The sequence below is a fragment of the Microtus oregoni genome, unplaced genomic scaffold, assembly GCF_018167655.1.
Source record: "Microtus oregoni isolate MIOR12 unplaced genomic scaffold, Mior012 000003F_ref0000135, whole genome shotgun sequence".
NCBI classification, from domain to species: domain Eukaryota; kingdom Metazoa; phylum Chordata; class Mammalia; order Rodentia; family Cricetidae; genus Microtus; species Microtus oregoni.
In genome coordinates, this window is record NW_024543062.1 from 69814969 (window position 1) to 69832235 (window position 17267).

The 17267-nt window shown below is 36.1% G+C and overlaps 1 protein-coding gene across 1 annotated transcript in view; it reads right to left on the bottom strand.

The window, feature by feature from the left end:
* Window positions 1-17267, bottom strand: part of LOC121445492 (complement factor H-like) — a 79766-nt gene that overhangs the window by 25194 nt on the left and 37305 nt on the right. The window contains exons 10-11 of the mRNA XM_041647634.1: window positions 8608-8790; window positions 4136-4312 (exon numbers count right to left, since the gene is read on the bottom strand). Coding sequence (XP_041503568.1) covers window positions 4136-4312; window positions 8608-8790 — 360 coding nt within the window. The remainder of the gene's footprint in view (window positions 1-4135; window positions 4313-8607; window positions 8791-17267) is intronic.

Sequence of the window (17267 nt, forward strand, 5' to 3'; positions counted from 1 at the left end):
ACATATTTAATCAAGAAGTAGTTTTATCTCTCTCATGTACATTTGCAGGGAAACATCAGTAACCCTCTTCCTTTTGAAGAATGCTGCATATTACATTTTATATAGCCCCTAAATTTACATGGAAGTCTGAGAAATTTATGGTGATATAATATATTTGTTATAGAATTGAATAATAAAATTAACTTATTTTTACTGGAACTAAATTGCTGAAGAGAATTATTACTGTTAAGTTCACAAATACCCTATTCTTATCTTGCAAAATCATTCTTTCATATTTGAAATTAATACTATACAGCATATTTGTAACATTTTTTAAAAAAATTATTTCAGATTAATATACTTGAGAAAATAGATCAGGCAAAATAATTCTAATATATTTGAAGTTAGGACAATAAAACTAGTATTTTTTAAAATAAAAAAACAGAAGAAACTTGTACAAAACCATAATATTAGTTGAGCATTTAAATATTTACAACACACTAAGTTATTTTGCTGTAATTTCAATTCTCATAACTAACCCTTAATCATTCTGACTCAAATTAAGAATGTGTAACCTTCTCCATTATAGTTAATTGTTTTAAAATTGTTGACATTGTTAACTGTTATAAGAAATAAACATTTTTTCTTATTTGAAGTCCTTCTAATTTACAAAATTAAAGACTGCAATTTTTAAAGTAGGGTTATACATAAAAGATAATTTCTACTTTCAAGAGTCAAGTGTTAATATACAATTAGCCACAGAAATGAAAAGCAAGCTTTAAAAGCAATTATCTAAAACAAATAACCAAAACTTCACAATGGGACTGGTGATAGAACACACAAGAAGGACAAATATTAGAGCATCTAGTAATACTTCCAAAATAATTCCTTTGTTTTAATATTGAGTTTTTTTAGATTCAGCGGGAAAAATCACCCTTTACAAGACTCACAGTTATTAAAAGTCAGGGGCCACTCAGATATTCGCCATAACAATTAATTTTAATAAGAATAGGATTTTTATTTAGTTACTAGTTACCAGGGATTTGGCACCAGGCCTGTAAAATATCGATGGGAATTTACTGTATGACAGTTCATTCAAGATTAAAATATCCCATCCTGTAGGGAAGGTCCTTTAGCAGGAAGGTAAAGAACTCTAAATATGATGTGGGAGTGATTTCTTTTTAATCTCTTGCTTTCATTGGTTAATTAATAAAGAAACTGCCTAGGCCCATTTGATAGGCCAACCCTTAGGTAGGCAGAGAAAACAGAACAGAATGCTGGGAGAAAGAAGCTGAATCAGGGAGTCGCCATGATTCTCCCACTCCAGACAGACGCAGGTTAAGATCTTCCCTGGTAAGCCACCTCGTGGGCTACACAGATTTTTAGAAATGGGTTAGATCAATTTGTAAAAGCTAGCCAATACGAGGTTAAAACTAATGGGCCAAGCAGTGTTTAAAAGAATACAGTTTCCGTGTAATTATTTTGGGTAAAGCTAGCCGTGCGGGTGGCCGGGTGCCAGGGAACGTAGCCCGCCGCTCCTATTACTACATAAATAGCATGAAGAAGTCCCTGAAAGTGACAAGATTCAGTAGGCCCCTTACTCCCAAGTAAACAAGCAGTTGATGAGTCATTCTCAGAAGAGGCAAGCTGCAAAGAAGATACTCAGACAAGTATAGATTCTAAATAGAAGACTTTATGACAATATCAGCTGCCTAGAAGAAGCAAAAACAAGCCCAGCTCCCAAAAAGAAGCTTAAATCAACTGAGTCACTTGGAAAAACCTTTCTTCAACCTGTTGAACTGCCTGCAGGCTGTGCATTGCACTCTAATTTCCAAGCTTCTGTGAGAAGTTACCCATGCTGGGTGGGCCTTGGTGATGCAATTATCTTTGAGCTGTTTCTATTCTTTATTCTTTAAATTGTTTTCATTGAGCTATATATTTTCTTTGCTCTCCTCCCATACTTCACCCATACTTCAATAACTCTTCATCCATACTTTAATAACTCCAATAAAACTCATTGGTCATCAAGTTGGGCCTTGGTTGTATCTCTGTATGATCTGTCATGCACTCCTTATCTGGGACAGGTGAGTAGATGCCTATTTATCATCTCCATGGGAAAACTTTTGCCACATTTATAATTTCATAGTTCCTTTTTAATTTTAGTTTTGTAATGCTTAGATCAATGCTAGGCCTGTGAATTATTCAAGTGTTGTCCCAAAGAACTAATTTCCCTACCTTTGCATTCTATTTTAGAATTATATTGTAGAAAGCCCCGATTTCTTGATCTTGAACTGCTTACAATCAGAGAGAAATTAATGGTTACCATTTGTTTAGCTTAATTTCTTTTAATTGAGGGGATATTTTATTCTTTTTGTTAATGATAGATCTTCATACGTCTCCCAGACTTATCTCAAATTCAAGATGCTCATACTTCAACCTCCAAGCTCTGGAATTATGGGTGTGTACCATCTTGTCAGGTGTAGACATTCTTTTTAATTTACATTTGAGTTGACCCTTGATACTGCAAATCAAATTTCTAAATTTCTGCTGCTATCCATTCTGAAGGGATTCTGGCCATCCGGGCATGGCAAACATGGTTCTAGTAAGTCTTGCGCTTCTGCCCATTCCCTCTGCCTAGGCTTTAAAACCATTGGATTGCATTCCTAAACAACCCATCAAGTTCTATTCTCTTATTTGATCACACTTCCTCCTCTTGAGGTTGACTACCAAGGTCCAGCTATTAAAGTATTGAAGTCCAATGAACAAATGTCCTCTTTTGCTCACATAATTAACAAACCCAAGTCAAATTAAACAACTTATCCTGAAGAATTTATACTTTCCTACTTTTACAACTGAATTTAGATCCTAGTTCTTTGAGAGGGGCAAACAGGTGTCTCTTCCAAAAAAGGGCCATTTATCAACAAAATATATTTAGGCATAATGGAGAGATCATAGGCCTGAATCAGCCCATAATGTCGCAAGGATTGTTCCTGCAACCCTCTTGAAACTTACCCAAGTATGTCCAAAGATATAATCTCCATCATTTAAAAATGCACTAATGTAACTTCTGCTTTCTTAACCAATTATGTTTGAGATAACCTAACCAGCACTGAAACTCCTCTATCTGTGTTTAAAAGGAGCCAGCAAGCTTCATTCAGGATCATCGCCATTTTGTACAGGTTAAGGACCCCACATGCATGTTGAAATATCAATAAATGCTCTTTGTTCTTGCATACTATTTGAGTCTGGGTTCTTCCTTTAGTGTTCCTCAGGCCCTACAATCCTAATATGAGGTACCCCAGTATATTTATACAGCCCTTTTCCTATGTGCCTTGTCTGTCTCCTCTCTATCCAGAGTTGGTCCTTTGTCCTGAGTCAATTCCTTTTCCTTTCGCTTTGAATTTTTTTCTCTTCCAAATTGTTCATCTCTTTTCTTTCCACTCTTTAAATTTGCATGACAATGTTTCATACATCAAATTGTAATTTTGATAATGGAGACCTAGTTTAAATAACTAGGCTTTATGATAATGAAACAATTATACTTTAATCAGTTTAAATAACTATGGCTTTATGATAATGAAACAATTATACTTTAATCAGAGATACTTAATATATATATCATACAATGGCATAATTAATTTAATATATTTTGTTTGTTTGTTTATGGAAACAGGGACTCAGTACATAACCCAACATGTCCTCAAACTTAAAACCTCTTGTTCCAGGGTCATAAGAATCACAAGTGTATGCTATCTAACCCTGATGAATACATAAATTTAAATAAAGATTATCAGGACACTAATATCACTCAGTCAGTGAGAGAGCTTGCCTCCAAACATGGTGACAGGAGTTCACTTCCTAGGATTTATATGATGAAAAGAGAGAGCTGACTCACAAGTTCTCTGACATCTTCATGTGTAACGTGGTGTGCACACCTCCATAGATATTCACATGCACTCACTGTGCATGTACAGGATAAATAAATGAATTTAATGAAATAATAAAGTCAAATATGATTATATTTAGTCCTGAAAAATGTCCTTTCTCCCAGTTTACATTAAATCAAAAGAAAGATTCTAGAAAGTTTACTTTTTTAAGTAACACATAAATATTTATTTTTGTTTTGTAAAAACAATTCAGAGACAATAGTACTTACCATAACATGAGGGTCTATCAGACCATCCATCATAATTACATATTATGGAGCCTTTGGTATCTTTATGTCTGTTTTCGTATCCAACATGGCATTCATAGTCTAATTTGTCATTGAGTTTAAACCATGTGCTATTGTTTTTAATCACAGCATTCTCAAATACAGGCCTATCACAAGACTCTAATGCAAAAGAAAATGGAAGATTTTATTTATCAGTATCAACGGCCAAACTGAGAAAGTCCCATGAGAGCAAAAGTAGTCCCAGGTTAATGTAAATAATTAAATTAAATACTGTATAATTAAATACTGCAATTACATACTGTATAAAAACACCCTTGGAAGACCAACAAGAAATCATTTTCGTGAAATGGTTACTGAATGAAAAGTACATCGCTATTAGCATTTACCTCCTCAGTTAAGTTTCAAAAAACTTTATTTTAAAAATAGTTTCTCTGCTCATTTTCCCCTATATTTATCATATACTGTAAATAAATAGACAAGTGTAGATCTATTTAGTTTTAGGGAAATAGAATAGCATTTTATGAGATAAAGTCCTGTATTTTGTAGTTTATATATAACAAAAAATTTAGAAAAGTAGATTAGTTAAATTTGAAACAGGTACATTTACTGTATTATACCAAAGGTTTTTATTGTTTTACAGTAATAAAATCCAAAAATGCTTGCTAATTATGATTTAATATACATGAATATTACATGGGAACAATTTAATTGTTTTTTTCTTTTTTTTTTTTTTTTTTTGGTTTTTCGAGACAGGGTTTCTCTGTGGTTTTGGAGCCTGTCCTGGAACTAGCTCTTGTAGACCAGGCTGGTCTCGAACTCACAGAGATCCGCCTGCCTCTGCCTCCCGAGTGCTGGGATTAAAGGCGTGCGCCACCACCACCCGGCTGTTTTTTTCTTTAAATAAATCCTATAAAAGTAAAGTAAATGAAGAATAAAAATTAAGAAAGCAGTAAGCATCTTAAATCACATTATTATTTAAGTTACATTGAATAGTTCTTGAAAATAGGACTGGTTAGCTTTCTCACAAGTAAGACAAGATGAACTAATCATTCTTAGAAAACCTTCATTAACCGTAGTCCTAAAGTGCCAAAATTGGACCTACCTGGAAATATTTCTTTCTTTCCAATATCAAGATATTTGTGATGAATTTCTAGAGGGAGACTTTGTAAAATGGACCTTAACTGATAGTGTCAAATATACATTATAATGTTATCACATATTCTGAGATTTAAAACATGGATATATCTTCACCTAAAACTTTACCTTTATATCTAGGAGCAAAAGATTTGATATGTAAGGCAGATCTTTTAAAAGGCAGCTGGTCAAAAATCCTTTACTATATTTAAAACTATAGGGTATTTTCAACCATTGAAAAGGGAAATGGGCTGATAGTCTACAATGCAAGAATGAGTCCCAAAGTAAAAACAAAATAGTGGCGTGGGAGAATTATCTGTATTCTGTTAATCATGTTTTAAATAAATACTGATTGTCCAGGCAGAAAGTTTAGGTGGGTCTAACAGACAGGAACTAGAGGCAGGATGATGAGAACAGGAGAATTCTAGGAAGGAGAAAGCCCATTCTTCCCACTCTTGCCCAGACCACCAAAGACGCAGGATGTGACCTGCTCTACTGAAAAAGGTACTGAGCCATGTGGCTAACATAGATAAGAATAAGCTATAACAGCTAACAAGGACTGTGACCGAAAAAGCATGGGATAAAACTGGACTCTCTGAACATGGCGAACAATGAGGGCTGATGAGACACCAAGGACAATGGCAGGGGGTTTTGATCCTACTTAATGTGCTGGCTTTGTGGGAGCCTAGCCAGTTTGGATGTTCACCTTCCTAGATATGGACGGAGGGGGGAGGATCTAGGACTTAACACAGGGCAGGGAACCCGGACTGCTCTGTGGGACTGGAGAGGGAGGGGGAGAGGAGTGGGGGGAGCGGGAGAAGGGTGGGAGGAGCGGGAGAAGGGTGGGAGGAGGGGGAGAAGGGTGGGAGGAGGGGAAGGGAAATGGGAGCCTGGGAGGAGGTGGAAACTTGTTTTTTGTTTATGTTTTTTTGTTCTTCTTTTTGCAAAAAAAAAAAGAAAAAAAAAGAAACTTGAGCTAATGAATCAATCATTTTATAATCTTATGGAGACCTCTGTGTGATTTTCTTTGGGACTTGCTGGCTGTGGGAACTGAGCAGGACAGAAACCCCAACTAGCAGGCCCTCATGTTACAAAATGGTGCCCATGTGAACAACTGCATCGACATAAAGCCTGACAGAGCTTAGGAAGAAATTCTGGGAAGAAAAGAATAGAGTAAAGCATGGATTCTTGGTAGCAGCAATTTCTCGGGTCTGCTCTGCTTGCTAGAGGCAAGCAAGCACTCTCATTTAAATGAGGCTTCCTGACTCAGATTTAGCTTTAAAGCCTTGCAGCTCCTTTAAGAGGTCCTGCCAAAAAAACACTTAAATAGTGTTGATAAAAAGCTGACTGCATGCTTTTTGGTTTTCAGCCATAGCAGAAAAAGTACTGTGCTATTTTAAAATGCCAGCTTTCTGGGCAGTCCTGCCAGGGCAAACTCTGACTCTTTCAGGCAGGCCATCTGACTATGGAGCATTTGAGTGTGGTCTGTGAGTGCACTGTTGCAGCTTGCTTGCTGTCAGGGACCTTGAAACGCCGTAGAGTTGTGGCAATAAACATGGCTACAGCCAGTACCTCTGCCATGAGGCAGGAATCACAGAAATCTAAGGAATGGGCTGGATCCAGCTGTGGAAGCCATGGCTTTAATTCTACCCATATTGCTTGGTAATTTAAAGACTTGTATAGTCAGAAAAAGAGAGATATACAGTAAAGAGAGATTCAAATAATAAAAGCTCTAAATGGTTTACTGTGTCTTAAAAATATATCCTGGATTGGGAGAGAAAAAGAAAAAGGTTGAAGTCCTTAAAATTAAAAAGAAAAATAGAGAGTAGTTGGGTGTAGTAGTACACACCTTTAATTCCAGCACTTGGGAGGCAGAGGCAAGTGGATCTCTGTGGATTCAAGGATAGCTTGGTTTACTGAGAGAATTCCAGGACAAAGATACCCAGAGAACCTGTCTCAAAAAGCCAAAAGTCAAAAGTAAAAATAAAAGAAATAGAAGTTAAAATAAAGCCACATAAAGATGGAAAACACACAGAGAATCTTGATACTGTATATTATTATGCTCTCTTTGAATTGTTTGAATGCTAAGGAAGGAGCAACAGCTACTGAAAGATATTTGTTAATAAATGCTGCTAAACTAATCCAAAATAGGTATTTTGAAAATGCCTTGACTTCATTCATTCTGAGTTAAGAAAAATCAGGTTTGATCAAGGAAGACCACCTGAGAAATCTCCGGGAGGAACAGATGGCCCAGATGTCTGAGTTCTACATCCAGAACAGACTCAAGATACTGTCTGAGATGATCAAGCCTCACAGTACACTCCAGTCAGGACTTGACCATAACTCTAAATTTTCTTTAGGTCCCTATAAGATTATCAGTGCCCCCAACCAGCCAGAAGTAGCCAAGAATACTATGCCCACATTCCCAAAAAATTGACTATGAATATTTTCCTTTTTTTTTTTTTAAAAAAAGAGGGGAGAAGTGGTGTAAGAGAATTGCCTATATTCTGTCAATCGTGTGTTAAATAAGCACTGATTGGCCAGACAGGAAGTATAGGTAGGTCAACCAGACAGGAAGTAGAGGCGAGACTATGAGAACAGGAGAATTCTAGGAAAGCGGAAACCCATCCCTTTTACTCCTGACCACCAAAGAAGCAGGATGTAACCTTCCCCATTGAAAAAGGTACTGAGCCATGTGGCTAACATAGATAAGAGTAATGGGTCAATATAAGTTACAAGAGATAATAAGAAGACTGAGCTACTGGGACAATCAGTTTATAATCTTTTTTTTTTTTATTGAGAAAAAGGAAAAAATGTTTCCCCCTCCTCCCAGCCTCCCATTTCCCTCCCCCTCCTCCCACCCTTCTCCCCCTCCCCCCACTCCTCTCCCCCTCCCTCTCCAGTCCAAAGAGCAGTCAGGGTTCCCTGCCCTGTGGAAAGTCCTAGGTCCTCCCCCCTCCATCCATATCTAGGAAGGTGAACATCCAAACTGGCTAGGCTCCCACACAGCCAGAACATGAAGTAGGATCAAAACCCCGTGCCATTGTCCTTGGCTTCTCATCAGCCCTCATTATTCGCCATGTTCATAATAGTTTATAATCTTATAGAGACCTCCGTGTGATTTTCTTTGGGACTTGCTGGCTGTGGGAACTGAGCAGGACAAAAACCCTGACAAGCCATCCCTCATGTTACAATATAGTGAATTTTTTTTCTTGAAGTTTGAAACTCATCATGAAATAACACCAGTCACCTCAAAGAAGAATAAAGTTAAACCCAGATACATCACGTGTATAATGACAGCAATATAATGGAGTACTCACTGATGCATGAGGGTTGAGCTGACCATCCATTTTGGAGGCAGGTAATTGTTCCTGATGTCTCTCCATTCGATGTTACAAATCCCTGTTTACACCTATACTGTGTTTTTCTGTTTAGATCATATGTTCTAGCATATTCAGAAAGAAATCCATTCTCAATTTCTATATCTGACTTTGAACATGTCTCTAAAAGGGAAAAAGCAAGAAAAAGCTGAGTTTATGCTCAGTAACTTAAGGGTTTACATTATAAAATTATATTAAAATAGCCATTAGTCACTTGTAAATGAAGATCTGAAATAATCAAAATTATTTACATTACTGAAACAAGGAAAACATATCAAAGGTTCAAGATGCACAACTTGTTTGAATTTTTCTAATACAACAATATTTAAGTACTCATAATTCCATCTAAAGATGTGTTTCTTTTGTCTAAGTGTATCCACAATTCTACAGAAAGTCAGAGCTCTAAACATTTTTTTTTTACTTGTAGTTTCTTTAAAGCTGAGAATAATTGGCTCTCTTAGGCACCGAGGCTCATTTATCCGACTAGGGTTCCTTGGGTTGGGTGAAAATCTTGGAAAATCTATCTACATAGTTGCTACAGAGTCCAGTGCCAAGAATTTGAAATGCATTTGTAACCTCATGCCTAAAATACAATGGTGTGCAATATTCAAAGAAATCATGAGAAACAAACAGAAAAAATCATCTTCTCATGACAAAATGATGCCCCCAAATCGTGAATAACTGAATTGAAATGTAAATTTTTTTTAATTTCACTTTTCTTATCAGCTGAACAATATTTCACAGGTAAATGTACCAAAAAAATTCCATAAAAAATAATTTAAAAAAGAAAGTATAAAAGTATACTTCCAATTACTAGATTATTATCCAGAACATATATTTGGTTGTTTATGGATAAGTAGGGAATCAAAGAAGAAGACACTAAGTATTTTATATAGATGCCAATTAAAATATTAGATAAAATTTATGTATATATCAATAAATAGTGAAGAAACAAATTTCATCAAACAAGTGGAAAATAATAAAGAATAAAATTTAATAAGGAATAAAATTCAATAAGCTTTTTCACATTGTTAATTTGGAAAAGGCAGTAAATACTAAGACAAGCACAAATTGTAAAAATTTAAAAAGGTAAATAAAAATAATGCAAAAGTCAAATGAGAGAAAGATAATGAAGTTACAATTTTTGTAAAAAAATGTAATGAAATTGTAAATAAAAAAGAGAAAGAGTTCTAGACACAAAGAGGGCACAAATAAATATGGTTGAAAATTGCCAGTGCCTGCTAGTAGGAGACAAAAGCACCGAGCTAGAATTCCAGAGTTAGCCAAAGGTTAATGAAGTCTTTTACTACTATCAAAGAGCTTTAAGTGTTGAGGTTTTTTTTTTTTTTCAGAAAATAGCACAGTGAGAAAGATCCTGACAGGAAAAAAAAAATAAATGGGTGTTTTACTGAATTTAAGAAACAATAATCACTGTCCTCAAAGAAATTGGAGACACTGAACCTGTGGCATAGAAAAGCAGAAAAGAGAAAAAACACTAAGCAGAGCACAACAGATCTCCATCACCATCCTCTAGATTCTCTGGCCAGATGCCAACATACTACAACACAGTACAGGACTTTGTGATGCAAAAGAACAAGGGAAGAAACATGACCACAGATTCCAAGGTCAAAGTTTCCCCGAATGACAGGAATATGAGACATTCAAATTGGAAAAGTGGAACATTTCCTTTTGAATACCCAAATCCTTTAGTAATATTTCAGAAGAGGTTTATTGATATTCTGAAAACACTAGTTGGAAAGAAAAAGCTCCAAAACCAGTCTAAAGAAATTTAAAGGGAACATAATGATCAATCAAACTCAGCTTCCACTCCTGCAGATATCCAATCCCAAGCACTAGCAGCAAGTGTTTTTAACAAGATACTGTTGTCTCAGTGGATGTTCACCAACTCCGACTGGACTGGGAGTAAATGAGCATGGGAAGAAACAAGTCCGTCTGAAGGGGGTTGACAGTTGGGGCAGACTGAGGGGCCACTGATAGTGGGAGGATGGGTAGAAGTGGAAATTGGATTAGTATTTTTTAAAGTAATAAAAGAAAAAGTAAACTAAAAACAAAACAAAACAAAAGAAAAAACAAACAAGATACTGCTGATTTATTCCAAAGATTATGGTGGATATGAAAGAAAATATATTGTGGAAACATCTTATCTCCAACAAAAATTCCCAGAAAAGCATTTGGTCATGCTCACTCAATGCATCCAAGTATCAATGGATAAATCACATAAACAAATCCATGGGACTACAACAAAGAGTATGGAGGAAGCTGGATGCACTTGACATACACACTGAAAAAACAGTATCGCCATATCAATTACCTGAGACTCTCTTAAGACATTAGAAAAAGAAGAGATTAAATTAAAGTGGGTAGATGTGTTTGGGTGGGTTTTTCATGTCCTGAACTGAAATAATTAAGCACAAATAAAAAGAATAGTTTGTAATATGCAAACCTATTTGTACATAAACTTTACACACTGATACTGTAAAAAATCCTTAAGTTAATAACATTTAAAAAATTTAGCAGAGAACAGTAGAGATAGCACAAATTACTAATATCAGCAATGGTGGGAATTATATCATATTTATTTTTACCTATTTTAAAGACCAATTGGAATATTATGGACACCCTTGTTAATTAATTTGACAAGTTAAAAGTTAATGGAATTTAAAAGCCACAGACTATACAAATCACTCTAGAAAAATATTTAATGTGAATATAGTTGCTTCAATATGAAAAACATTTACTAGCTAAGTACATTAGAGAAGAAGGAACAGAAAGATTGTTAGAGCCAGAGAACCAGGATGTCTGCAATGAGATAGTGTCTATATATATAACAGGGAAACTTCACTAACAAAATCACAGAAAACAGGTTGTTCAGCATAATAGAATTAGACATGTCAATGCACATGGAGAAATTCTCATCATCTCAATCCATAGATCAAGAGCTATATATAATTAGTGTTTTCTGGTAGAAGAAAAATAAGTCTTTTCTTGGAATGATTCTACCCAATAAGTTATTCAATCTCAAGTGATCAGGCCTAAATAGATAGACATTCAAGCAGTCCTAAGTGTACTGAGTAGGATATGCATGTGTGCGTGTGTGTACATGTATGCATGTGTGTGTATGTATATATGTGTGTGAACAATTATAGTAAAAAAAAGAAGAGCTCATGAAATTGAGAGGGGAGGAAATGAGAGGAGTAGATGAGAGGAGAGAGAGGATAATGTTATATAAATATAGTATTTGTGTATAAGAAATAAATTTTTGAGACCTGAATCAGGACCTCTGTAGGTCCAGTTGTGAGTCTACCACCTCTGAGAGAGTAGGCTAAAGCCAGAGACCTTTCTGGGACCAGGAGCAAGTCATAGACCTCCATGGAAGCAGGCTTAGGCCAGGGACATCTACGGAAACTGTTATGAGCCAGCAACTTCCATTGGAGCAGGCCTGAGGCAGCAAACTCCACAGAAGTGGGTACAAGGGACCAACAGCCAAACTAGCAGGTTCAAGTCAGAGAACTCTACAAGAGCCAACCTTGGGAGCACCCAGTGACCTCCAGGAAAACAGAGTGACCAACGGGGTGGCTGGAACCATGGCCCTGACTGCACCATGAGGAGCAACCATTTGAGCCTAGGATCCACTGGCACTTGGAAGATTGATATCAGAGTCACAGAGAGTCACAACAACACCAATCAGAGGAAACGATGGGTAGACAAGGTAAGAATGCACACAACACCACAAAGAGCAACACAATACCAGTAAAAACTCATGGCCCTACAGCAGCAAGACTTGAACAACCAAATACAGATGAAACAAAAGAAAGTGACCTAAAAATAACTTTAGGAAAATTTTTGAGGCCCTTAAAGAGAAAATGAACAATTACCTCAAAGAAATGGAGGAAAACAGAAAGAAAAATTGGAAGACATCAACAAATCCCATAAAAAACAAGAAAAGCAATCAAACATATGAAGAAACTATTCAAGACTTGAAAACTGAAATAGAGACAATAAAGAAAACACAAGCCAAGGGAATTATAGAAACAGAAATTATGAAAAATGATTAGGAACCACAAATGAAAGCATAAACAGCAGAATACAAGAGATGGAAGAGAGAATCTCAAGTGCTGAAGATGCAATAGAGGAAGTAGACTCATCTGTCAAAGAAAACATTAAATCTAACAAAATAACATCATGAAAAACAAAAACAAATATAACAGGAGATAGCAATCATTGGTCATTAATATCCCTTAGTATAAATGGACTCAACTCACCTATAAAATGGCAGAGGCTAACACTTAGGATATGAAAACAGAATCTATCCTTCTACTGCATAAGAAACACATCTCAACCTCAAAGATAGATATCATTTCAGAGTAAAGGGATGGGAGAAATTTTCCAATAAAATGGAACTAAGAAACAAGCTGGTGTAGTTATCCTAATATCTAAGAAAGTAGACTTCAAAATAAAGTAAATCAGACTAAACAAAGAAAGGCATTTCATATTAGTCACAGAAAAAATTCATCAGGAGGAAATCTCAATACTGAAAATCTATGCCCTGAATACAAGGACACGCTCATATGTAAAAGAAACACTACTAAAACATAAATCACACATTAAACCATGCACACTAATAGTGGGAGGCTTCAACACTCTACTCTCACTACTTGACAGGTCTGTAGACAGAAAATTACCAGAGAAATAAGGGAACTAACAGATGCTATGACTCAAATGTACTTAACAGACATCTTTAGAACTTTCCATCCAAACATAAAAGAATATACTTTCTTCTTAGCACCTATGGAACCTTCTCAAAAATTTACCACATACTAGGTAACAAAGCAAACCTCAACAGATACAAAAATATTATAATAACTCAATGTATTTTATCAGATCACCATGGCTGAAAATTAAAATTCAACAGCAACACTAACTCCAGAAAGTTCATAAACACATGGAAATTAAACAATACTCACCTGAATCATCAATGGCTCAAGGAAGACATAAAAGAAAAAAATTAAAACTTCCTAAAATCCAATGAAAATGACCACACCACATAGCCAAATTTATGGGGTACAATGAAAGCAGTGTTAAGAGGAAAGTTCATTGCACTAATGCCTACATGAAAAAGCTAGAAAAATCCCACACTAGTGAATTAACAGAACATTTGAAAACTTTAGGATAAAAAGAAGCAAGTCAATCAGGGGAACTATATGGCAGGAAATGATCAAATTGAGAGCTGAAATCAACAAAATAGAAACAATTAAAACAACACAAAGAATCAATTAGACAAAGTGTTGGTTTGTTGATAAAATCAACAAAATAGACAAACCTTTATCAGGAGCAGAAGGAGAGAGAGCACGAGCAAGGAACTCAGGACAGCAAGGGGTGCACCCACACACTGAGACAATGGGGATGTTCTATCTGGAACTCACCAAGGCCAGCTGGACTGGGTCTGAAAAAGCTTAAGATAAAACCGGACTCGCTGAACATAGCGGACAATGAGGACTGCTGAGAAGTCAAGAACAATGGCACTGGGTTTTGATCCTACTGCATGTACTGGCTTTGTGGGAGCCTAGGCAGTTTGGATAATCACCTTACTAGACCTGGAAGGAGGTGGGAGGTCCTTGTACTTCCCACATTGCGGGGAACCCTGATTGCTGTTCAGGCTGATGAGGGAGGGGGAGTTGATTGGGAGAGGGGGAGGCAGTGGCAGGGAGGAGGCAGAGATCTTTAATAAATAAATAAAAAGAAAAGAAAAGAAAGCAACCACTAGGTGGCGCCTAAAAAACCGATGCGGTTAGAATCTGGAAGGATCTGACTTCAACCCAGGAAGGAACTTGGCATGCTTTTCTCCAGGCCTCCCAGAAGCGCCCTCCTCTGGTGTGAAATGGGAATAGCAATGAGATTTAGCACTGGATCACAGAAAGCTCCATTGAAAGCAAAGCTCCATTGAAAGCAAATGGGGATGAATTATCCATAAAAAAAAAAAAAAAAAATGAAAAGAAAAAAAAACTAACCAAAAGGCAGAGGATATCCAAATTTACAAAATCAGAAATGAAAAAGACAACATAACAACATACACAGAGGATATCCAGGGAATCATTAGGTCATATTTCGAAACACTGTATTCCACGAAATTGGAAACTTAAAGGAAATGGACAACTTTCTGGATAAATATTACATAGTGAATTTAAATCAAGGCTACATAAGTAAATTAAATAGACCCATCACCGCTAAAAATAGAAACAGACATCAAAAGTGTCCTAACCAAAAATATCCCAGGACCAGATTGTTTCAGTGCAGTATTCTACAAGATTTTCAAGGAAGAACTAATACCAATTCTCCTGGAATTGTTTCACACAATAGAAACAGAATGAACATTGCCAACTTCTTTTTATGAGGCTACCATTACCCTGATATCCAAACCACATAAGGACATTACTAAGAAAGAGAATTACAGACCAATCTCACTCACGAACATTGATGCGGAAATACTCAATAAAATACTGGCAAATTGAATCCAAGGACACATCAGAAAAATCATCCACCATAATCAAGTTGGCTTCATTCTAGGGATGCTGGCATGGTTAAACATATGAAAATCTGTCAATATAATTCACCACATAAAAAAACTGAAAAATAAAAAAAAAAACTCATGATCATCTCATTAGATGCTGCAAAGCCTTCAACACAATACTACATCCCTTAATGATAAAGGTCTTAGAGAGAGCAGGGGTACAAGGAACATACCTAAACATAATAAGGACAATATATAGCAAGCCAACAGCCAATATGAAACTAAATGGAGAGAAACTCACAGTGATCCCACTGAAATCAGTCACAAGACAAGGTTTTCCACTCTTTCCATATCTATTCAATATAGTTCTTGAGGTTCTAGCTAGAGCAATAAGACAACAAAAGTAGATCAAGGGAATACAAATCCGAAAAGAAGTCACACTCTTACTATTTTGCTGACGATATGATAGTTTACTTAAGCGACCCCAAAAAATCTACCAAGGAACTTCTACAACTCATAAACACTTTCAGTAATGTAGCAGGATACCAGATTAACTCAAAAAAATCGGTAGCCCTTTTGGACACAGATGATAAATGGACTGAAAAGAAATCAGAGAAACATCACTCTTCACAATATCCACAAATAGCATAAAATATCTCAGAGTAACTCTAAGCAAAGAAGTGGAGGACCTGTATTACAAAAACTTTAAATTTTTGAAGAATGAAATTAAAGAAGACACCAGAAAATGGAAAGATCTCCCATGCTCTTAGGTAGGTTTAATTAACATAATAAAATTGGCAATCTTACCAAAAGCAATCTACAGATTCAATGCAATGCCCATCAAAATCCCAGCAAAAATTTTCACAGACCCCAAAACAACAACAATGCTCAACTTCATATTGAAAAGCAAAAATCCAGGATAGCCAAAACAATCCTATACAATAATGAAACTTCTGGAGGCATTGTAATTCCTGGCTTCAAACTCTACTACAGAGCTACAGTACTGAAAACAGCCTGATATTGCCATAAGAACAGATTGGAGGACCAATGGAACTGAATTATAGATCAGATATTAATTCCCATACCTATGAACATCTGATTTTTGACAAAGAAGCAACAATTATAAAATGGAAAAATGAAAGCATATTTGACAAATGGTGCTGGCATGACTGGATATCAACACAAGAATGAAAATAGATCTGTATCTATCACCATGAACAGAACTCAAGTCCAAATGGATCAAAGACCTCAACATAAGGCCAACCATACTGAACCTCATAGAGGAGAAAGTAGATAGTACACTTGAACGCATTGGTACAGCAGACCCCTTCCTAAATGTAACCCCAGTAGCAAAGACACAGAGAAACAATTAATAAATGGAACCTACTGGAACTGAAAAGCTTATGTAAAGCAAACGTCATGGTGAATAAGACATAATGGTTGCCTACACAATGGGAAAAGTTCTTCACCAACCCTACATCACACAGAGGTCTGATCTCTAAAATACACAAATAATTAAAGAAATTGGTCATCAAAAGAACATATAATCCAATAAAAAATGGGGTACATCCCTAAATAGGGGACTGTCAACAAATGACTTTAAAATGACTGAAAGACACTTAAAAAAATGCTCGACATCCTTAGCCATCAGAGAAATGCAAATCAAAACAACTCTGAAATTCCATCTTACACCTGTAAGAATGGCCAATATCAAAAACACTTATGACAACTTATGCTGGAAAGGATGTGGGGTAAAGAGAACACTCCTCCATTGCTGGTGAGAGTACAAACTGGTACAGCTACCTGAGATATCAGTATGGCAATTTCTCAGAAAATTAGGAAACAACCTACCTCAAGACTCAGCAATACCACTTTTGGTTATATACCCAAAGGATGCTCAATCACACCAAAAGAACATGTGCTCAAGTAAGTTCTTAGCAGCATTGTTTGTCATAGCCAGAACCTGGAAACAACCCAAATGCCCTTTAACAGAAGAATGGATAAGGAAAATGTGGTATATTTATACAATGTATTACTACAGAGCAGAAAAGAATAATGACATCTTGAAATT